Raw genomic sequence first — 24,306 nt, 5'->3', positions numbered from 1 at the left:
GTTGAATGGATTAGAAACACCTCATTGGTTGAATGGATGTCAAATAACTTGTTAATCTCACTTGAATTGTTTGTGTTGACTTCACCGATTATTATGTACCTGGTTTTCTATACAGGACACTCACACAAAAAATGGCTTGGAAAACAATCATTCATAGCTTGGTATTGAGTTTGATTTTGATTACTACAAGCTACTACTTGTATACCTATCTACCATTGATGACGATTTCAGGGTAAGATTTTTTGTGTCTACAACACGCTATGTTTGTTGTTTCTTTTCTTTGAAAAGCGTTGTATGATGGTAAGAGATAACCCTTGAATATAATCAATATATCCTACAAAGAGAATGTTTTTCCTGTTTTGGTGTTTTTGTGACCCTATCCGGGACTTACGGTGGTTAAAAAAAAGTACCATGACCAGCGCCGCATCCCCATATACCTGATTGCCAAAGTACCCCCTGGGACCTACGTGCCAAAGTACCCCCTGGGACCTGCGTTTTCTTTCAACTCATAATATCCCTACCTTTTTTCTTTTGTTTTGAGCCGCCTAACATGCTACCATGATATGACTAGCAATTTTTCTTTTATCATTTCTTTTAGCTATATGCCGCAATTGACAGGATTAAATACCGTTTTGGAATCCGGAATCGGATTAGTTTTCAGCATTATCAACATTTGTGGCAGTTTTTTCTTGGCTGTCATTTCACCACTACTTCTGATCATGATTCATACTGACATCACCAATGGAATCGCACTATCAAAAATTCTTTACACGATGGAAAGAAATGTAACACTCAAAAATATATATTTGGTACTGCAAGTCACATTCGGAACACTTTGTGTGGCGATCTATTTCAAACCTGAATCAGCATTCGTCATTTTCTCGTAAGAATCCATTTTTTATTTGAAATTTTTCTAAGATACTCCTGTATCATGTATCATAGATCCGCCTTGCTCACACTGGAAAAATTAGCCAAAAATCCCTTGTGGAAAAAATAACCTGAAATTTCATCCTTGCTGGAAAAATACTGAGATTCCATCCTCAGAGAATCGATACTTTTTCTAACACCTATCTCAAACCTAAATCTGTGTTGGTTGTTCCTATTGTAATCTGCATATTTATCATTTTAGAATAGAAGTAACTAGACGGTTCCCGTCGTCGCAAACGCCGGTTAACGGTTTTGCTTGCACATCAAAAGCCTTTAAAATACCATAATATGGGTTAATTCCTGACATGGTTTTGGCTTAAAATGCCGAATACAATAATAAAAATTATACTTTCTACATTAGTCGAAATTTTGTGTCTGTAAGCCTCGATGATATGTCTTTTTAAGATAACGGAAGTTTGTGTTCAATGAAATGCCATAGTGACCCTGTTAAAATTATCGAGGGTACCCGTCGTTGCAGACGCCCAAAGGTGTCTGAGGTGGTGAGAGGGTTGCTTCTAGGAAAGAAAAAGCCTTAATTGTGAAGGAGAGACTCGCGCTTTGCGATTGAGCACTGAAGGTTTTCCCGTTTGTTGGCTTCACATGCGGACAGCTTAAGACCGGCGCATATGCAATGCAACCAACATTGAAACCTTTTTAAATAATGTTAGACGAAGTTTAATCATCAAACAGCAATTTTGGATTTTATTGCGAGTGTTGATATAAAGTAATTCGAAATCGTGCAACAAAAATGCCACACCTTTTTATTTGAAACTTTGTGACGTCGCAGTACTTTTTCATGAAATTGACGTCAGAACTTTTTTCGTTTACAAATAGCAGTGTAGAGTCTTCTCTAATCCGAGTTTTCTACGCTTGTCAAACTTAGCGCGAGACTTTTTGTATCGAAGGTGGATAGGTTTTCCAGCCGTGGCGTTCAAATTTTAGAAACCTTAACATATGTTACTGGGCTAGCGTTACAGACATTTTTCATAAACTCATTTAGTATAGTAAGATAAGATTTAAACCCCTTGTTGTTCTTACCCTGTTCTTATTCTTTAAGATAAAATTGTAGTATGAACGGCTTTCACCCTCTTATTTAGTTAGAATTCACAGTTTCATATATTTTCATTTTTTGGCATTTTTGAACCTCATTGTTGTCATTAAATTATTCTTGAAATTAAAAACTGTATTCCTTATTTCTCTTATAGATTCATTCAATTACACCTTCCAACACTGTTGTACCATATTATTTCTGGCATCTCATTCACTGTCAACTTGTACATTGGTCTCCTCTTCGGGATCTTTCTACCATTATTGATCATATGGGCTCATGTTATATTAGCAAATTTTACTGTCTGCTTAAAACAATAAAATTTTTTACTTTAGTATATTCAACCATATATGAATTTTGTTATAAAATCCACAAATTTTTTGACATTCATTTTTTAATCTATTTATTTTAAACATTTTGATATTTTTATTTTTTTTTGACATTGTGAATACATTTTTATGCATTTCCTATATTTTATTGATGAGCAGACAAAACGCAAAAAATGACAGTAATCATGATATTAACGACACCCTGATCCAAACATCGACGATACATGATGAGAGACCATAAAGAATAAGAAAGGTGCATAGCATGGAAAATCAAATTGAATGCAGAAGGATATGCTAATCAGCAGAAAGACCTATCCGAAGAGGATTCGATAAAGACTTTCAGATTCGAAACAGCAGCTCGGCAGAAATGAAAATGGTGAGGCGGACTGACCTGGAGCTTTGTTAAGAATTGATGTGAATTTATTGACGGAAGAAAGGGACAAAATGAGATAATTGCTACAAGGACTTGAACTGGGCACAATGAACGGCTTGTTCGAGGAGGATTTGACCGTGATACGAAGAATGGATCTTTTAGGATAATATTGAAGAGATCTGCACTGATGAGACCTAAAACACTTGCAGGGTTATGAAATGCTAACATATTCAGATTCACTCCTTTCTTATTTTCGATCAATAAATATTTGGTGAGGCAGATTGGGAAAAAATAAACGAGAGAATTAAAAAGGTGAAAAAATCAATTGGAAAAGAATTACCATCGAAGAAAGTTGTATGTATTGTAAATAAATCAATTTTGAAAGAAAGATAATCTGGAAAGAAATTATAAAAAAGTATTTAGTTTATATTACTTACTGTGGTTTAATCGCTCCCAAATCATAAACACTTATACCTTGTGGGACCGAACACCACTAAAAAATCGGCCAAAGATTCGACGAAAATTTACCCTGCTGAGAAAAAAATACTCTGAAGTCGACGAGGCCGATTAAAGAAGTTTTATTTGAGCTTTTAAAGCGAGTGGGACGACGCGGAACTCGCGCGCTATCGCATTTTAAATTCATCATGCCCACAGGCATGATTTTAGCTGGACCAGTGTAGAAAGAGTCTTTAAGGTTTGAATTTTCTCTTTTGTGGTCTATCTTAGGGTACGAAATTTACGAAAATTAAAAAATCTCTTTAAAAGGAATTTCCAGCAGATTTTATAGTTTAACCCACCCAGTCACATCCATATATGTCTTATAGGTGACTTTAACTAAAGAAAATCGATTGGGTCCATTGGTCCTCACCTTGTGAAGAAGATAGAGACGAGGAGAAATTCCTTGATGCTTTTAAAAGAGACTGTTTTTTATACCAAAATGTCCTTGAACCGAAACGGTGACGAGGCACCGATAAACCATAATACTCGATCTCATCCTTAAAGGGGAAGAAAATAAAATTTCCGAGATAAAATACCTTGCCCCACTCCATCTCAGTGATCACAGTCCCTCCTTTAAATTATATGGCTATTCACAATTAAAAATGAGCTTGATAGATGTCAATACAGCAAAGCCAACTACCAGTTTATGAGATCTCATCTAAGCCATATCAATTGGTCTATCGAATTCATCCAAAAGTCGATTGAATTAGATGTGAATGAGAGTTGGGACCTATTCCTAAAACAAATGATCGAGCTCCGAAACCTCTATGTGCCACTTACCCACGCACAATAAGAACGACCTGTCAAATCAAAGGAAGAAAGGGAAGCATCTTAGATCCAAAGATTTGTCAGATAATTAAAGAGAAACGTAAGGTGCATAGAAAATGGATCATCTCACTTCAAAACGACGACACTGAGAGACGTAGAAGGGAGTACGTAAGATGGAACAACGCCGCTAATAAAGCCCTGACTCGCTCCAAGAGAGAGTTCGAAAAAAAGATCAGCGAACAATCAAAAACAAATCCAAAAATATTCTGGAAATATGTACGCAACAATCTGAAAGCAAGCACAGGAATACATCCTCTCCTCGAAAACCCTAATAATGAAAATTCAATCAAATGTGATGACAAAAGTAAAGCCAACATACTCCAGAGCCAATTCTGTAGTGTCTTTACACGTGAGCCACTTGAACAACTCCCTGAATTCCATTCCAGGACGGATAAAGAAGTAGAGATAAATATACTAACTGAAACTATAAAAAAGGAATTTAAGGCGTTAAATCCAAACAAATCAATGGGTCTATATGAACTTCACCCGATGATGCTAAAGGAGCTCGCTAAATATATTGCAGAACCGCTTTTCCTTATAATGACAAAATCTCTCAACGAAAAATGTCTTCCAAGCGACTGGAAGCATGCTAATGTATCACCTGTTTACAAAAAAGGAAACAAAAATATAGCGAAAAACTACCGTCCGATTAGCCTGACATTCATTGTGTGTCGAATGATGGAAAAGATTCTTAAAACCCATATTATGTCACATCTAGAGCAAGAGAAACTACTTTCTAACAAGCAACATGTTTTGTGAAAAATCAACAGGTTTTGTGAAAAACAGAGATGTGTGTACCGAAGACATTGCTAACAGTAAAGCTGTTGATGCAGTATATTTTGACTTTGCAAAGGCATTCGACTCAGTTCCCCACCAAAGGCTCTTAATCAAATTAGAAGCCTCCGGAATAAGAAATAAGTTGCTTGAATGGATCAGATACTTCCTGAAGGATCAATTTCAGATAGTTAAAGTAAATAGAGTTGAATCCGAAAAACAATTAGTTCTTAGTGGAGTACCCCAAGATAGTGTCCTAGGGCCTACAATTTTCGTTCTTTACATCAACGATTAACCAGATTCAATTAAATCACAACTCTTTCTATTTTGTCAATAAAGTAGAATCAATTGAAGATAGACTTATAATCCAGGAGGACATCGATCGGCTACAGCAATGGTCAGATACGTGGCTTTTAAAATTTCATCCCGACATGGATGGACACCTTGCGCACCGTAGCTGAATGCTCTACCTTCATGCTACGGTCGCTTAGTCGAATGTTTCATGGCTGTTGGTAATATCGGCCAGATCGTTCGGACTACTGCGTTTTTATAGAGCGACTCTGATAAAATGTTGTACTAAAGAATAAGGAAAGGAAAGGAAAATGCCCCAAGAAAATCGGGAAAAAGATTTATTTTCGGCTTATTGCCGGAACCGATTTTTATCACAATCGAAAAGAGACCTGACGAACCTTTGTATCGAAGGCGTGTAATTCCGTACTTTCAATCCCAGCATGGACATATTTGACGTCGTAGTCGGGTCCACCATTAAGTCCTGAGACGTCGGAAATTCGTGCCATAGAAAACTTGTGAAATCGTGATCCCAGCTCGTGTCGCTAAGGGGATTGTTGGTGTCTTTAAGGTCGTTTAAGATGTCGTGCAACATGTTGGATGTGTCATTGAAGCAATCGCCACATTTACGTTCCAATATCTCCTAAAAAGGTAATCAAAGCAAGTTTTTTCGCTTGAGACGGAAAATGGATTTTACATAGAAAATTAGTACATAATCTCAGAATTTCGATGAATAATGCAGAATTTTGAGACTGTAAAGCCTTTTAATATATTTTAGTGAGAGGGAAGAAATTTTAACAGACTGCTAACACCGCTAAAAAGGGATATAATAACTCTTTAAACACTTTATAAACGAGGACAAAAAACTACTGCGACCTACTGATGGAACATCGCCAGGAAAGGCACGGCTGCGATGAAAATTATTAAATAAGGCTATATATTTTAGCTGCAACGACTTCAGATATTTGACATCATTCCTGGTAAGTAAGTAAGTTTGCGACCGCAGTCGAGGGCGACCCGAAGGCTCCTTTGTCGTATAGCTGTCTACCCGAAGGTAGGGGAGGGCGCCACTCCTTTCCCTGGATTTCTCCACTTACCCTTGATCCGTCTTTTTAGCTGCTGAGCATCAAGCAGAGAGGCATCAAGTACCATTTTAGGAATCATTGGTATAACCCGACTGGGGATCGAAGACACAACCTTGCGCACTGTAGCTGGATGCTCTACCTTCATGCTACGGCCGCTTAAAAACAGGTAAACCCTGGTAAACTAGAGCCCAATCCCATCGCGTTGATAGACGTGTCGTGTGAAAAGCTGTATGCTCTTAAGAAGAAAACAGTACAAAGGTCATTCTGATACTTAGCAGCAATGAAACCGTACCTTAGCTCGTTGGAAGAAGAGTGGTCGGAAGACTTCATCCCAAATGGACAGGTGACGGTTGAGAGTGATTTGACAACACTGTTTCCAGGACAACCCTCTCTCTTCTTCATCATCTTCCTCGTCCTCGTTACCAGACCCCTGAAATTAAACGAAAAATTCAAACTAGGGCTTAGAATGTTTGTACCTGTTAGTTAAGACTCTTCTTGTAAAATAAAACTTTTACTGGGCAGTAATTTTCTAACAATCCCAGGCCCAATTGTAGCGAAATTTAAGTTAAATCCGAGTACTTTTGAATCCCCGGGTTGCCCAAAAGTTTTTGGACATTGGATATTTGAATGGATATATCGAGAAATTATCGAATAATTTCAATACCTCTTCTGCGTTAGGAAGGTCTTTGAGGATCTCATAGACGGCATCACGAACCAACGCAAGACCTTTAATGTCGTTGATGAAGGATAATAGGTTCTTTACTCCCTGGTGGATCTCTTTAGTGCACCTGAAAAAGAAAATCATGGGGGTCAAAATTTTGGACAGGACAAACAAATCCTACCTGATATCCACCCCCGTCCCCCGAAAACCGCCCGCTTTCTGTATGTATGCCATTTTCTAACATTCCAAGTGGTAGAATTCTAATTTCCAAATGCTAAAATCCCGTAACTGGGTTGTCGGCTTGTAAATGAAAGCAATATTTCATAAGGAAACACATCTACCGATATGTTTGACGCATTGAGTCGGTTCAACCGGGCATGTCAGGTATTCTCAAAACAAATTTGACGTTTCATAAAATGGCAGACAAGGAAATCGTACTTACGTATTGAGCCAATCTGTTGTGTGTTTTTGAATGTAAGATATTGAAATTGTGACGGGGATGCTTCTCAACTTTGGCATGAAATCTAAAAGACAAACATCGACAGGGTCAAGAAAAATCAAATGAAAACCCCCTGAACTATAGAGCAGCAACACTGCCTTTACTAAATTCTTGAGCAATTTGAAGAAGGCAAATTGTTTGTTTTTAAAGAACACACACCTTACCGAGAATTGCTAGTTTCTTGCTAGAAGAAACCTTCCATCCTCATAGATGGTGGTAATGGGATAATTCCGATTAATTCTTAGTTTTGAAATACTGTTGTCATTCTTTAATTCGATTTTCAAGGGAAATGAATTTGAGTGATAGAGAGAAGATAGCCGAACGTCGCTTCGTATGAGAGTTACTTGTTGACGATGAGTTTCAACATTATCGAATAACGGAACATATCGTATAAAACGTCGAATTAGAGAGCCTCAACAATGTGCTCTGTCTGTCCATTCTGTACATCTGTTTACTTTTTTGTTCCCCAGTTTAATTCAATTGATATAAGTCAGGGGACGGAAAAAGGCGGAACGGAACTAATTCTCGGCCCCCTTCAAGGAGGATTCTTCGTAAGATGCTTTCTGTAATTCGAATCTCTCCGTAATTAAAACAAATTTCCAGTTCGAGTTCGAATTAGCCAGAGCAACATTTTAAAGAAGCGAAAAAAAGGAACAAAAAAAACTGTCGAACGTGCTAACCGCACTGGCTCAACTTCAGTATCTTTGAAATCATTCGTAGGCCCAATTGTAAACTTAATGGATTAAGAAAAATTATAGCACTTTGGGTTTTAGCCTCGTTTAAGCTAAAAACTCGTCCCCAGGCCCCAAAAATTGAAATTTTGAAAAAATGAAAAAAACACCCCCAGGGATTTGCCCAAGGATCAAGTGTGCAAAATTTCAGCCCAATCGGACCATTTTTGAAGTCTCCAGCCTGCCCCAAAGTTTTAGCCTCGTTTTGGCGAAAAACTCGTCCCCAGGCCCCAAAAATTAAAATTTTGAAAAAATGAAAAAAACGCCCCCAGGGATTTGCCCAAGGATCAAGTGTGCAAAATTTCAGCCAAATCAGACCATTTTTGAAGTCTCCAGCCTGCCCCAAAGTTTTAGCCTCGTTTTGGCGAAAAACTCGTCCCCAGGCCCCAAAAATTAAAATTTTGAAAAAATGAAAAAAACACCCCCAGGGATTTGCCCAAGGATCAAGTGTGTAAAATTTCAGCCCAATCGGACCATTTTTGAAGTCTCCAGCCTGCCCCAAAGTTTTGGTGACAGACAGACAGACAGACACACACAGAGACAGACAGACATTGTCAGATTGTAGCTCAACTGAAGAAGTTGAGAATAAGACTTCAAAAATACGTGTAGAAAATTACACAAAATAGTCTTATCAGAATTAGAGTGATTTTCTTTATCTCTGCATGACAAGCATAGTAGAAAAGAGTATGCTACCAAACCTAAAGAAAGATACAAATGCAAAAAGAGTAATAAAGAGATTAATACTCTTATAGTCTTTCTTTCAAATTTTATAAAGTCAATTTAACTGCCTATATTTTAATGCCACAAGCTTTGTTAACTTATTTCACACGTAACATTTTGCATCATGTACACGTTTTTTATAAGAACGTCAAAGATTTTTGTTCTCGACTTTTTTGGCCTCAGAATATTCTCAGACTCTTCCTATTTTCAGCATTTTGCAAAATACATTTGTACAATGTTATAAGACATTTTATACCCACAAAACCTCAAAATGTTCTTAGAATGTTATAGAATTATTCTTATATACTTTTTTCATTATTCTAATATTCTATATTCTTATAATGTCCTCGTAGAAAAATAAACGTGTACAATCTCTTTTATGACGTGGCATTATGCGCCGTTTGTAGTAGGCTGTGCAAAATACGAGGAGAAATCATAATTTCTGAGCATCTTTCAAAAAACAGAAGTGTTGGCAACGATCAGAACAGTTAGTTGAGGAAGTAAGCCAAACTAACCATGAGTTCATCGAGCGACCAGCAGAATAAAAAGGAGCCCCAGAATGAGACACAAGAACAAGATGAGCACGACAACAAAGATGAGAATACTGAAATAAAAGACTTGCAAAACGAGCTCAAAGCTTTGAAACTTAAGATCGAATCACACAACGTGGCACCGAAGAAATCTTTCTCTAACCAAGTGCTAATTTTTGTTTTATTGGGAGTAGCTTGTGCTGTTTTGGCACATCTAACTGGCGAATATCATCCTAAAATCGTACAACTGGAGAAACGAAATCTGAATTTGACACAAGATGTCAAATCGCTTAGTCATAAAGTTCGTTTGCTACGCTATATGCCACAGTATGGCCATTTAGACCGGATGGATTTAGGAATCGAGCGATTCTTCAAAGACGGTGATGTCCACTTATACGGAACTTATGAGCAATGGTACCGGAACTTAACTTCGTGGATGAAAAACCGGAAAACTTATCGGGCAGAGAATTACATGCTGGTCCGAAAACAGTTTTCGAGACGCCACACCGAATTGTTTGTGTCCAACGAAAATCAACGCGACGCTTTTGGAGAATCTCATAACGCCTTTACTGTAGATGGCTTTGCTGGAGATGAAATGCGGAAATCATCGAAAGTAATGGTACTACACCCAGAGAGCGAAACGAAATATGTGAACTTCATAAACATAGATGGTGATTCGTATTATAATATGTGGATGGCAAATTCTGTATCCAGTGACAATTATTATGGGTCGAAGAAATCGGCTATCGTTCTTGTATTACTGAAATAAGTTTTTTTTCTCATTTTAGTTATCTATTTTTATATTGTGCAAACAATTTGTTATGGGTTTATTTCATTGTTACTAATTTCTCTCAACGAGTTATTTCTGATTTTATTTGAAATAAAAGATCAAACTTCAAAAGGCAAGGTAGTCTCATTTTTTGAAAAAGAAAAACCCATCGACCATCCAACAACTTGACTGAATTTAACAAATAATTAACATTTAGACTATAATCGCTACGGTAAATCTCAAGGGTACCCGAATAACATAGACCATGTTCAAACGTTACGGGTTCGTATCGCTCCGGTGTGGTATTTGTTACGGATAGCAAGTGTTCATACTCATTTCGGAACGTTTCGGTTCCGATAAAAATAGTGGAGCGAAACCGTTTCGATCTGTTTTGCCAGGGGGGGGTCAACATCCAGATACCAGACCCATAGCCGGGTGGTGGTGTCTCTTTTTCCTTTAAAAGTCTAAAAGGTCAAGTTGGTATTGATGGGGGTGGATCCCCTTTTTTTAGAAAAAAAGAGTTATTCTCAGTTGGTATTGATACCAAAATAGGGGGTGGGTACCCCTTTTTTTAAATAATATGATTCAGAAAGTTGGTATCCATATCAAAATGACAGCAAAAATTTCCTAATTTTTGCCCTTATAGCTAGAAAATACCCCGGGGTACATATCAGTCTAAACAGGTTTCAATTGGATTTGTTTTAGCTTTTGAGTATAATGACTGTAAATGAGTATAAGTATAAGTATAAATGACTTTGAAGTTTGTTTATTTTGGACTTTTTCGATATTTTCAAGTTTTATTTTTGATCAAGCCTGAAGCAAAAACATTTCTTCTGTGATAGCATTTGGTAATGATTAAATCTATTCTGTTCTAAAATTATGTACTAATAATAGCTTCTCCTAGTTTTTGCACATCAATTATATTCAGATAATATTGATTCAGATTGATTTTGCTAGCTTCATTGGGTTTGTTTTTATTATATTGTCAGTTTTCAGTCATTTTCTATTTTAGCATATGACATTTTTTGTGTTGTGTTGAAGGAAGAGTATTTCAAAAATGGGTTTTTTTGAAGTTTCTCTTAGTACCCTGTTTGTGTGGGAGGGGGTGGGTCCCCTTTAAACAGCTTTAAACTCAAATTTGTCAGATTGGTATTGGTACTAAATTAGGCGGTGGGTCCCATGATATTTTGTCAAATTCAAAAAGTCATGTTGGTATCGATACCAAATTAAGGGGGTGGGTCCCCCCTTTTTCTGAAAATTATGAATTTCAAGCTGATATCAATACCAAAATAAGGGGGTGGGTCCCCCCTTTTTCTGAAAATTATGATTTTCAAGTTGGTATCGATACCAATTTTGGGGTGGTGGTGTTAACTTAGCTCAAAAGGTCAAAAGTCAGGTTTTTGGGCTATGGGTTGGTATTATAAATGTTGACCCCCCCTGGTTTTGCTTTGTAACATCTTCTTTTTTTGATGTTTCCAATTTTGATGTTCACACAGTGTTTGGGAACCGTTTCGCACGTAACCGTTCCGTTTCGTTCCGAAACCAAATGAAACCATTCTATTGGTTAAAAGTGACGTAAATATTGAATTTAACCAACAGAATAGCTTCATTTCGTTTCGAAGCGAAACGGAACCGTAGCGTGTGAACGTGGTCACAGTGTTTCGGAACCGCTTCGTTTTGGAGCGAAAAGGAACGTAGCGTGTGAACTTAAGGAAAAGAAAAAAATTCAGGTACCTGAAACAGTTGAAGGGAGAAACTTTGAAACGGTCAAAACGTCCATGTCATCCCCAAATAAGTCTTCGAATACTATAATCAAAAATAATATTGGGTGGTCACCGGTTCTGGAATAATGGCATCCAAGAAACTCCTTCTTCTACACTAAGTTAAGAAAATCTTCTATCTTGTCCGCCTCATTGTTGGCGGAAATCGATTATTGCTTAAAGTCAATGCCACAACCTCTTTGGTCCTTTCTTTAAAAATATATGAAATTGTCATTTTCCGTCTCGTTCTTTTACTATATGCTACTTTAGGCGTACAAACTTTCACGATTTTCGCGAATTTTGGCCTATTTTGCGAAAGTGAATGTCTTTAAAAATTCTAGGAAGGGCCATTCGCGAAAGTTTATCCTCGCAAAAGATTCTTGACAAAATAGAAAATGTGTAAACCTTCAAACTTTGAATAAAATTTAATTTTTATGGCACTTTTTAGCCTGCTAAAAGACTAATAAGTTAAAGGACAAATGTTTCAAGCCAATCCAAATTGTATTTGTCCCTCTAAGCCATTTTTTCATGTGAAAATTCTCAATTTTACATGTTGATTCGCGAAAGTTTATGCTCGCGAAAAATATTTTTCCGTTAAATTCGCAAAAGTACATGTCGTGAATTTCGCGATTTTTCGTCCTCGCGAAAATTTCTGCTCGCGAAAGTTTGTATGCCTAAAGTATTTTAGTCCTTTTTTGAAAAATATTTTTTGTAAACGTTTCATTATCAATAATTTACAAGATTTTTTCAATAACACCAAAAATAATACCTTTTCCTTTCCTGGAAACTTTCCCATTGACAATTCCTTGCAATGTTGTGTAGAATAGTGGTTTTTGACGTCCTGGAAACAAAAGAAAAATTAGAAGACAAGTAGTATTTCGCGGAAAAGTCAACATGTTCAACTTGACGGAGAATTGAGCTTCAAAAGTATAGCCCTTAAACTAGCCCACTATTACTGGCGATTTGCTTAAAAATTGTTGGTTTCTTATGTTAAGGGGTTTGCATCTTCAATAATTTCAGTTCCTTTCTTTATAAAGATAGCTGTAATGACTACAACACTGGACAATACCTTACTATTGACCAAAACTTATAGTCGGCCCTAATTTTAGTCACGTCGTCAAAATTTAGTCACTAAGGGCCGACTAATAGCTAAGTTTTGGCCATTTCTAAATTTCTAGTCGGCCCAAATTTTAGTCACCAAGCCAAAATTTAGTCACTTGTAGGGCCGACAAAGTTTTGGCCGATAAGGTAAGTAATACCAATATTTATTAAGATTTACAGACGGACTGTTGTGAGCAAAAGCCGTGTCTGTCTGGTAAAGGTGTACAGAGGCGATTATATAGCCTCTGTACTACGCCCAGAAACCACCCTTTACGCCATTAACGCCCTCGTTACGGTTGAGTGAACTTGAAAGTGTTTTGCTTTGCTCAGATCGTCTGATCTGGGAGTCTAGTTTTGGACCTAACATTGAGTGGTGGTTTCTGAACGTAAGGTAAGATTTCATTCGAATGTAACATAGTATATAGCAGGCACAGAATAACGTACAGTTTCCCCTTCTCTGTTTGATGTTTGGACTAGTCCTCCACCCGTTAATAGTGTAGTGTCGGCCTTATAGGCCTGGGTCGGCATCACATTATTACAAAGGCAATTTCAATACACTCCTGCCCACTTTCTTTACAGCTCATATGGGATCTTTATTTCAGAGTCCTCTTACCTTCAGGCCTAGATTCATCAGTGTAAAACAAGGAGACAATTTGCTCAATCGTCAACCTGAGCATATGCGTCAAGTCACTGATCTGTTTCTTCGAGCTTGTGGCTGATGAATGAAAAATTGAAAAGAATTTTACAAAGATTTAATTCACGTTACAGCATAACAAGAGCACGTGTTTAAAGCAACACTTACGTTCAAAAAAGTAGGAACATATATGTTCATAGTTCAACGATGGAAAATTAGAGCAGTGGAGACACATTCAAGACCTCAGCAACCACTTCTCAATTTAACATATATTCTGAAAACTCAAACAAGCTACGCAAGCACAAAAAAATTTAAAAATTGATTATAAAATAAGATATAATCTTAGAATGTCTTACTATGAAAGTTTGCATTGAAAACGTCTTGGAAAGCAAGCTACAAAAAATAAACAATAATTATTTGGTTAAACTGAAAAGGAGAAATCATTTCAGATCAGCTGTTCTCAATCTTGCATAAAACTGACTCCTTTATAATAATCTATAGATGTCATAGACTGGTCTATTTAATGGTGCAATAAAACTTAACCTGAAGAGCAATACTAAATCTAATAAAATTCTGAATACTCGAGGACAAAGCTCGATAAGAAAATCATGAGAAAATTCATGAGAGATTTTGAAAAGTAGAGTATATAAGGATACCTTAGTTTGGAAGATATACCTTTCTTGCAGCGAGAAATTCATTGAAAACTTGACGAGGTGAGTAATCTTCAAGGAGCACAATGCTACAAAGACTTTGAGTTAGCCCCTATAAAATTAGTGAGACAATCACAGCCTTTAGTTACAGGAAAAAGATGTTTTTACTTTCAAGCTCATTTACAAGAGTTTCGCATCAGAAAAAAGAATGCCTTCGAAGGTTTTACTTTCAAATTCATTTACCTGAAAATTATGAAGAAAAAAAACAGTTAAGATAAAAAATTGCTGGCACTAAGGCAAAAATAAAAAAAATGTAGTGTTTCCGGAAACCAGCCGGGTGAAAAGAAAAATTTTCCGACCCGGCCGCAGACTATGGGTTCATCTATATGGTTCATCATAAAGAAAATCAAGTTGACTGTTCAAGCTATCAAATGTCGTTTAGTTAGATATTCCCGCTTGTAAATCAAGTTTTGTTCGTTAGTAGTATTCAGGGCTTACTTCATACTGTTTGTACATAAAAGTTATCTTTAAAGTTCTATTTCAATGATCAAAAGTTAACATAAATAGCACAAAAAAAATTTTTCCGGCCGGCCGCATGACAGCTTTTTTCCTTCACCCACATTCCGGAAACACTACATTTTTTACATTTTCGCCTAAGGCAACCCACATTAAGGTTTGCAAAGCTACCTCTTAATAATGTACAATTTTAGTCTTACTAGATCAGGAATTGTTGAATCTTTCAACGCATTTCTTCCTCCCTGGAATTGGATGATAAAAAGATTTGATAATTTTGATAAAAAAAAGTTTTTGAGACTTGTAGTCGATTTTTACAGAGATTCAACGAAAGGATGAACTTCGAAAGGGCAAGAAAGAATATGATAACCAAAACTGTAAAAAATCCTAGACAGTTAATTAAACCGATTTTGCTAAGAAAGAGTAAATTTAAATTACTTGATCTTTGAATTCAAAATGTGAAAAAAAACTGATTTGTTAATTTTTTAAACAAAATACATAAGAAGTAATTTGAAGAGTAAACAAGTCTTTTGAGACTTACAGTACAAACACGCTTTGTTTCTTATAAGAATAATGTACTTTGGATGAGGGTCAAGCATTCTTAAGAAAGTGCCAAAATTGAGGGTGAAATATTCTTAAAGTATTCTTACTTTTTTAGACTTAACTTTTTTACAAAAATGAGAAATTATCAATTTGAGAGTTTTGGACTTTTAAGTGAACATTTGGGTTAAAATTAGATTTCTTCCTAAAAGCTTCAATTTATCTCTAGCAAGAGGAAGCAGTTTTTCTGTTAACCAGATATAAAATTCTGTGAATTTCACCCTAGAGGGTATTCTTAGGGTATTCTTATGATTTGGCCAATTTTCACCATGATAGTCTTATAGAAGATATTCTTAAAAAAAAGGCGTGTATTTCTCTACAGAGATCGATCGAAGAGATGGAAAGAATATGATAGCCACAACTGTAAGAAATCCTGCTCAGTTAAGAAAACCCACTTTGCAAGATAATAAAAACATGCATGAGCCAAATAAGCACTTTTACTTTTTGATCTTGACATTCAAAAAGAAAAAAATTGGTAATAATACCTTGAGAATAGAAGGTTTGAAATGACTGATAGCTGCCCATTGATGATGCAAAATTGGGAATGACGCCTAAAAGCCAAATACAGAGGAATAATAGTTTTAAGATAGCATCTAAAAGAATACAATTTCTTCTTTATAAAGTCTTAAACTATAGTTAATAAAGAACAAAAAAGTAATTTAACAATATTTGTTTGGAAGCTGACTGCAAAATTAATATCAATTTTGTGAGAATGTTTTTTATTCAAAGCATGCATTGGCTGAAATTTCTGATGTATCCTGTAAACATTTTTGCAATTCAATAGATCTCAATTATGAACTGTAAAAATTATTAAGTATATAAAAAAGGCTATAATAGCATCCCGCCCAAATTATTTTTAAAACTGTTTTCAGCTTCCTGACATTATTGAGTTTATGTATTTGCACTTTTGAGGACGGTAAAGTAACTGAAGCGTTTTGGAATAACCCGCACCTCTGAGCCGCAAAATCGAGGACAGTATAAGTGCTGATTTACCGTCGTCCTCAGTTGGTCATGATCTAGTCAAATTAGAACCTTACCATCTCCGTCGTTGAAAAACACATAAACTTGGTATTAACATTGGGGAAAACACAATAGAGAGAGTTTTTTATCAATAATGGTCTGTGAAAAACCAATTTACAAAAATATCACGTTGTGAGCCTCTTTTCAATTGACCGGCATTGATGTTAATGCTTGTGTTGACAATGTGGTGTGATAAAAGGTATAGCTGTGCTGCATCCAAGTATTTGTGTTCATCCAGAGCACTCCAAATCTGAAATGTAAAATCAAAGTTCAAATCAAACCTTGTTTGCAATTTTTGATATTTAATAACATCAGACAACTCAATCAAAATGACACTAGTTTTAATGACAGTTGGGTAAATACAAGTAAGAAGCAAACCAATCTTAAAATTATTTAAAAGCAGACATCGTCTTCTTTGCCACATGGTTAAAATGAGAAGATGAAAAATTAAGACTGTCAAGACCAAAATAAACATGTATGAAATGAAAGGGATAAAATTAAATAAAAATAGAAAGTATCACTTTTTCTGGAGTGTCAACCAAGAGATCCATTTGAGTAGCAAGTGAATAAAATGCTTCTTCACTTGTCCTAATGAAATATGAATAAATAAAACAGAATAATTCTATGAACAACTAGGCTGGACATATAGCATAGTGTCCTCCTGGGTTGGTTCCCCCCACTAAAAATCAAAATTTTTCTCCATTCCCCCCTCTTTTATTTCCCCCACCATATTTCAAAATTTTTCGGTTCCCCCCTCTTTTTTGAATTCCCCCAGCTATTTGAAGATTTTGCGGTTCCCCATATGGTTAACATAAAAATGCCTTAAATCAAGTTTGAAATTTTGGAAAGCTTGAAAAAATAGCCTTGAAAGTGCTGGAAAAATGAAATTGTATTGAAAAGTTGGTTTATCCCAAAAGATTTGCTGATTTTATTGCTTAAACAGGTTTTGCAACAAGATCACCTTGAGATCAGTGAAGTTCCCCCAGTCAAAATCTCCTAAATTTATGGTTTTCCCCCCTCTTTATTTTCCCCCAGCAAATTTCAAATTTTTCATTTTCCCCCATACTTTAAAAAAAGGGCCAAAATCAGAATCCCCCCCCCTTTATAAAGGGGGGGGAGGACACTATGTATAGTGTCAGTTTGCCATCAACCGAGCCTACCTCGAAACTTGCCAACCTTTAAAATGTTACTGCTATTTCAAAGAAAAAGATTATTTTCTTCAAATCAGAACTTCTATTAATTATGTCTGTCTAGTTCTTAAGCTTAAGAATCCCTTACAGTGTTGCAACTAGGTTTTGTGAATATGGACGGGAACCTTAGGATTAGATGGTCATTTGAACCAAATACCCTCTTACTAGCAAGACGGAAATGATATATTTGTATCTCAACTGGACGGATATCCGTCTACAGACGGAAAAGTTGCAACACTTAGCTCTTTAGTTTTCATTTCAAAATAACCCAAATTTAAACTTAACTTTCATAAATTGTCAAAGTAAAAAGTTCTTCCAACTGATCAACCAACCTGCAGAATCTAGGGTTGGGTGACTGCAAACATTTAAGTCCAGCTTAATAAAAACTAAAGTCAGGTTAAATTGACAAGTAATGGTTACAGGCTGTAAGAAAATCTGAAACAATACTGACCAACACTAAAACTTTACGTCTGTTATGATATCAATGAAAAATTTAGAAGTGCTAAAAGTAACGTGGAATAAATTTTTAACCTAAAATGGGAAAATAAATTAAAGGGATTACTTGAGTGTTTTCTTGGTCTGTTTACTCTTTGTCTCTTCTTCATCTTTGGAGAAGTTGGCACATAAATTGCTAATCATTTCAATGTTGTGTGTAACCTATAAATAAATGAATCGTATTTGTATTAAAATGTAGACTTGAACAGAACAAGAATCGAGAAAAAACATATTTTTGGTGGAACAATTTCTCATAAGGAATAAGTACCTCGCGGGAAGAAATTTTTGTGGAATCCAATTTCGCATTTTTCGGCAAATCCGCAAAACACAAATATTCTCATGATTTAAAAGATCACCTATAAAACTGGTCTTTCTAGGACAAAATAGGCCATATTTTAAACAAAAAATCCTCTCAACCAATTCTGCGCAACTTCCAAATTTTGAGCTGTAAACCGTGAAATTAAATTCCGCGAAAATTTCTTCCCTTAAGGTAGAACAAGAATTAACCAATCGCAGAATGATACTCTCATCTCAAATTCATCTACTGCAATCAAGAGTCACTGTTTACCTCATTTGTGACTTTCTTCATGTCTTGAATAGTATCTGCTGCATTGATCAAGTCTCTGTAACGCTCCCTAGAAATGCAATCAAAAGGAGAATCATTAGAAAATACACGAAAAAAGTAAGACTTTATTAAGTTAGGTAAATCCAAGAAAGCTAAAATTGGTATAGTTATCAAATGATATTATTTAACGTTTTATCACAAGATGAAAAAAATATTTTACCATAGTAAATTTGCAAATAAACTTACCCTACCATTACCCTGAGATCTTGTTTTCGCTTTTCAATTTCACCTCTGTAACAGGATAAAAACATGAATAATAGAAAATAATAGCTTTGCTGCAAAAATATAAGAATGAGATACAGCTCTGGTTGTCTGTGTGTAAAATCGAACTCAGATACACACCTGAGAGCAGGCCTAAATCCTGTAAGCCAGTTAAATAGTACCTGGATTTCAAGACTGAGTATGATAATGATACCAGACCTGAAATGTTGCAACTAGCTTTTATGACATGAAGAGCAATCTTGAAAAATCTTGGAATGAGTGGGTCATTCAACCAAAATCTCTCTTAACACTTAACAGCAAGGCAGAAGCTGTGTATTTTTATCTCAATTGGACAGATATCCTCAAAGGAGGGAAAAGTTGCAGTAAAATCTCTTTTAGACAGAGAAATGTAAATTAATTTTAAATTTCAAATCACCTTATCTTGCGTTCAATTCCTTCAATCTCAGCAACAGTCTGTTGCTGGAAAATACTTCCAACATCATTGTAATGGCTGCCGCTCATCTTGAATGTTTAGTCTTTTTTGAATATTTCTTATTTTACATTATTAGAATCTGTAGAATAAAAGAAACTAATTTAACAGAACTATTGCCATATGGTTAAAATAATTGTTTTTAGTTATTCCAAAGACTTGTCTCTTTCTTCAAAAATTACAATAATATCTCTTGTCACTTTTCTGCTATCACACAGCCAGCCATTCTAATTTGCGTCGGCATTCGGCTATTGCCGACACAAATGCCGACGTAAATTTGGCTTTTGCCGACGTAAAAGTGCTTACTGTATTATAGAACCCAGAATTTTTTGCCGACGCAAATAAATCTGAATTAGAAAGGCTGCACAGCTCTCACATACCATTTTTATTTGAGAATTAACTTCAAATCAATTTCTTTCTAATATTTTTCTTACACAAAATTGCTTGGAATATATACAAAAATCTCAATAAAACTAAAATAAAAAGTTGTCATTTTTCTCAAACAACACATTCATCTTTGCCTTGCTTTATGTCTTGGGTGTTCTTTACAAATGACGTGTAACCTTCCCCTTCTCCAAACAAAACGACAAGCTGCACAACGTAACTTCAGTGATGATTTCACTTTATAAGTCCTCATATTGTTAAGAACTGCATAGGACAAACCATTGTGGTATGTTTGTGCAACAAGTGATCGAAAGAATCCAAACATTTTGATTTTTATTATTCAAGTGTTTTTCAAGTTTTGCTGAAAAATAACAAATTTTTTTGAATGCAAATCAAAGAAATAATTTTACAGTTCAATATTCCAATAAGCCCCTTTATAAAGGAGAAACTTAAAAAACTTAAAAACTAGGTTATAACGCTCATCGTGTTAATTCATTTTGTCAAAGCCAAAAATCAAAGTATTTATACCTAAATTTTTAAACACACTTTTTCAATTTGATCAAATAAAATTTCCAACATTACTCAAACTTTCAAAGGGTTGAAAAGAAAGGACATTGAGTCTTAGTCAAATTTTCTTTCTAAAAAAACATCCCTAATGCCATCCATTGTTAATCAGACTTCATCTTCTTTTAATAACATATTAGGAATCCCCTTTGCAATGGGAAATTTTCGACCAGTCTCTGGGCAAATAAGGTTGCCCTCCATGATCTCAATCTCCAACAAAACATGATGCATCTCTTTCAGAAAGTCCTCATTTTCACAAAGTTCTGTTTCTTTCCCTGTAATATCTAACGGTAAATTTGTTCCATGTCCGAGCGCTTGAGCAGCTTCAACTAACGCTTTCCATTCCAATTTTTGCATCATTCTTTCCAGGAATTCCGGATTGTAGTCAGCTTCTTTAAGTTGAACATCCTCAGCCTCAATTTTGAACGGAAATCCATCCTTGACACCTTTAATTTTACAGGCTAACATGTTATGAGTTATAAGCTTCATTGTTGGTTTTTTATTTTTTACCTTAAACTTTTAATCAAATGAAAACCTGAATCAAACATAAAGAAAATACAAATGTCAAAAAATCATCTAATATTCTCACATCTATCTAAAATCAACCAGAATTAGAACAGTTGCTAGACTTGGGAGGCAAATTAAAGATAACTAATAATCAAGATATTATTAATAAAGATGACAAGTTTGCTCAGAGGCTCATTTTGGTACCCGTGAACTCCCGGTCCCTTGGGGTTGATGTAACATCCAACCCAATAAGTTGTTTCCTGTGGAAAATTTTTCTACAAGGGTTCATAATATTTGTAGTAGGGGAATTAGTCTCAGTTTTGGGTTTATAAGGGTTTTCCAACATTTCAATAAATAAAAACATTAAGATTAATAAAAGTTGTTTCTGTGTCAAAACATCAATAAACCAGAAAATAAATTCCTGTACATTGTTCTTAGAAAGGTTTCAATTCAATACATCAGAATAAGTCTTACAATAAGTGTTACATAGTAATCATTATGCAAAATGGTTAATTAGTCGTAGTCGTGTTTTGGAATTTAATAAAGGTCTAGCATGATAAGACATAAGATATTTAAGATGCTGTTTTTCGAAATTTAGTACCTTTAGTATAAAAAAAACCACATCACTATTCCCTAAACAAGAAGAAATCTAGAACATAAGAGTCCTTAAAAACCCTACTTAAAATATGAGGAAAATTTTATTGAAAGCTTCATCCTTGTTTGATATAATGCACTTTTTATGTCTTTTCTAACGTTCATGTGTTCAGTTATTATTTAGTCATCCGATCCATGTCCTGAAAACCCAAGACAATCACACTTCGTTTTTTACTTATAATAGAATTCTTTAGCTGTGTTCTCCACTGTTTTTGACCAAAAGTTAAGAGATTGCTTATATTGTTTGAAACATAAACGCTTTTCAACTTGTTCTGGGTGGAGAAGAAAGAATTTTGCCCTTCTCCATACTTCTCTATTGAGGTCATCTGCAAAGATTTCACATCTCTCATTGGAAGTTTGAAGCTTGTGTGAAGTGACAGATAAAGTTTCATAATTTTTTGAACGACCATAGAAATCAAATCTTTTAAAATTCTTCTTCATCATAAAAAGCTTTTCATTGCCAATAGAAAAATATTTCACTTCCCATCTCTTACAGTATTGAAGAAATTACCCTTTTGTACCATTTTGAGTAGGAGCTACTTAATTCTAAATGAGAATGAATCAGATTCTCGACTCCCCAAATGACAACATCATCAGTTGACTTGAAGGTGGGTTGTTTCATTGTTTCAGTTTTTGATCCAACTAAATCTGTTTGTTCTTTCAACTTTGCTATTGCTGAGGCATGTTCTGCTAGCTTGGAGTTTGTCTCAAATTTATAATGACACAACTCATTGTTAAATTTTTCTTTTAACTGTTTCTCCATTTCTTCTACTATTTTCCCCACAACATCATCACTTTGCACAGATTTTTCCAATTTTGATTGAGATTCTGGTTCTTCAGCATTCTTTCTTACTTTTTCTATTTCAATCTCATGCTTCAGCCTTTCAATTTCTCTCTCGAGCTCCAAAAGTTGCATTTTATGTTCCAGCTTCAAGATCTTTATTTATTTCTCATGGTCTTCTTTCTGTTTGAGATTTTCAGCTTTCAGTTTTTGTATTTCATCCATGTTGACTGATATGTGCCCTTCAGCGCTGTGTGCATTGTCCATATAACTAATATATGTCTGATGTGCCAATGTGATGAGCTACGTTAACTAATATACATTTATTGAGAAGTTATAAAAAAGGTTAAAAGACTTTTAGAGCTAAATTGGGGAGTTTTGAGTTATTACACCTGTCAGTATAGACCTAACTTTTCACACAAAAATTACGGGAAACGCATGTTTGGACTTTGTACCCTATGCTGCACTCAAGCACTTAAGCTAAAGTCCCGCAAAGGCAGGACAAAAATCAGTTTTTTGAAGTTTGCAAAAAAACGCCACATAGAAGATCTTTCAAATTCAGTATGTGAATAGAGCAGTAAAAAATACAACTTTTCTATTTTTCCTTTTTTTTGCAAAAGTTCTAGGAATGAAAATAAAGGGATAATGATAATTGAATACTATCCATTGATGACCCGCGGCACTATTGTAAAGCTAGAATCGCTTCGCGTACTCTTCGCTTGAGAAAATGATTGACAGATTGAATTTTTTCACCCGCGCAGGAGTTCGCGGAGCGTTCTCGGCTCAATCCTCGGACCGCGCTAAAAATGGTAGACTGAGCTGTGATAGATCATTTCGATGGAAGTTGTTGGAATGTTTACAAGACTCTTGACAGAAAATCGTTTATTTTATTGTCAATGATGACAGTGCGGTTATTAATTTTGTTAGATCTGACAAATTGATGTTTGTAAGTGCACTTTATAGTTTTGATTCCCATTGAAGAATCATATTCTGGTTTTCATGTTATTAGATGCTGTTTTGGAGCTTTAGGTCTACACTGCCTGTCATTAAAACCTAATTTTTTAAATTAACAGACTGGCTGTCTTAGCTGGTCAAAAAATTAGGATTAGAGATATATTGCAAGTATGATTTCAGTACCTAACTCGAGATATTGAGCTTCAAAAAGCACAAAAACTGGACAAAACAGCTGTTTCTGGCTGAAAAACACGGTTTTCAAGGGTTAATATCTCGAATTAGCTACAAAAATCACCTATATATACTTGCAATATATTAGAGATATCTTAATTTTTTGAGAGCTTTTCAAAAATATACAACAGGTCTCCGTTTTCTCAAGCTAAAATTTTCATTAATTTTTAACCCTATGATTTTTGCCTGAGACCGTCATATTTGTCCAAAAATCACACCATAGTGTCCAAAAAAAAATTGGAGTATAGATTGTACTTTCCAAAAATGTATAACAAGTGCTTTGACTATCAAAAAAATGAACAAATTCCCCTACAACTCGTTAAAAAAAATAATATGTAAATATTCTTTTCGTCTTTTTATCAGGAAATTTAGAAATATATACAAGAAAAAGAGAGTCAAATTTAATATTTGTTTCCTCACCTTCAAAACAGTGTCTAATTTTCTGTCTCTGTCACTGTGTCGGAGGACCTAATTTCTGTATAAATTTGGACTAAATTTTCGCCAAATTCCGCCACTCTGTCCAGAAAAAGAGTCCGTTCCGCTCTTCCGCTAACCATGAAACCCCCCATATCAATAAAGCCAATGGCAAAAAGATCTATATATTCCATTTTAGTCGCTTTCTCAGAGAAAATGGCTCTTTAAAAGATTTTCTACAGAAAAACACAACTGAAAATTGTATAACATAATCAGAAAAATACACGAACTGTCAGTCAGCTTCGTAACTTTTTGCATGTATCTACTTTTGCATCCATGTCCATGAATCATGAATACCTAGTCGTTTTGATTGATGGTAGACAGGAGACCCGTCGTGTGTTTTTTTATAATTTGATGTACACATTTCGCCATCAGTTTATCAAAGAAGAAATCATAGCATGGATTCCCAGACTATTGA

At 35.3% G+C, this 24,306-nt stretch overlaps 2 protein-coding genes and 1 long non-coding RNA gene across 3 annotated transcripts in view; 1 reads left to right on the top strand and 2 right to left on the bottom strand.

Annotated features, from left to right (window-relative positions):
• LOC136821064 (conserved oligomeric Golgi complex subunit 1-like) overlaps positions 1-19,423 on the bottom strand; it is a 30,007-nt gene extending 10,584 nt beyond the window's left edge. Inside the window, exons 1-17 of the mRNA XM_067077298.1 lie at positions 19,286-19,423; positions 18,835-18,879; positions 18,592-18,658; positions 18,091-18,185; positions 16,860-16,926; positions 16,457-16,588; positions 15,804-15,869; positions 14,922-14,963; positions 14,231-14,317; positions 13,912-13,948; positions 13,535-13,636; positions 12,590-12,661; positions 11,795-11,866; positions 7,254-7,335; positions 6,815-6,938; positions 6,443-6,580; positions 5,467-5,708 (exon numbers count right to left, since the gene is read on the bottom strand). Of these exons, the coding sequence (XP_066933399.1) occupies positions 5,467-5,708; positions 6,443-6,580; positions 6,815-6,938; positions 7,254-7,335; positions 11,795-11,866; positions 12,590-12,661; positions 13,535-13,636; positions 13,912-13,948; positions 14,231-14,317; positions 14,922-14,963; positions 15,804-15,869; positions 16,457-16,588; positions 16,860-16,926; positions 18,091-18,185; positions 18,592-18,658; positions 18,835-18,879; positions 19,286-19,371 (1,556 nt within the window). The 5' untranslated portion in view covers positions 19,372-19,423. The remainder of the gene's footprint in view (positions 1-5,466; positions 5,709-6,442; positions 6,581-6,814; positions 6,939-7,253; positions 7,336-11,794; positions 11,867-12,589; positions 12,662-13,534; positions 13,637-13,911; positions 13,949-14,230; positions 14,318-14,921; positions 14,964-15,803; positions 15,870-16,456; positions 16,589-16,859; positions 16,927-18,090; positions 18,186-18,591; positions 18,659-18,834; positions 18,880-19,285) is intronic.
• On the top strand, positions 142-2,248 carry LOC136821074 (uncharacterized). The gene is made up of 3 exons (XR_010848681.1): positions 142-232; positions 599-883; positions 2,133-2,248. It is a non-coding gene; the product is annotated as an uncharacterized lncRNA (long non-coding RNA).
• Positions 19,424-20,342: 919 nt separating the features above from the next.
• LOC136821031 (uncharacterized) lies at positions 20,343-20,847 on the bottom strand. The gene has a single exon (XM_067077266.1). It carries the CDS (start codon positions 20,774-20,776, stop codon positions 20,396-20,398), a length of 381 nt encoding a protein of 126 aa, XP_066933367.1. The 5' UTR covers positions 20,777-20,847; the 3' UTR covers positions 20,343-20,395.
• Positions 20,848-24,306: the final 3,459 nt, after the last annotated feature.

The sequence above is a fragment of the Clytia hemisphaerica genome, unplaced genomic scaffold (assembly GCF_902728285.1).
Source record: "Clytia hemisphaerica strain Z4C2 unplaced genomic scaffold, Clytia hemisphaerica genome assembly, whole genome shotgun sequence".
Lineage (NCBI taxonomy): Eukaryota > Metazoa > Cnidaria > Hydrozoa > Leptothecata > Clytiidae > Clytia > Clytia hemisphaerica.
The sequence above is the reverse complement of the archived record's forward strand: the minus strand, read 5'-3'. Positions and strand labels throughout refer to the sequence as shown.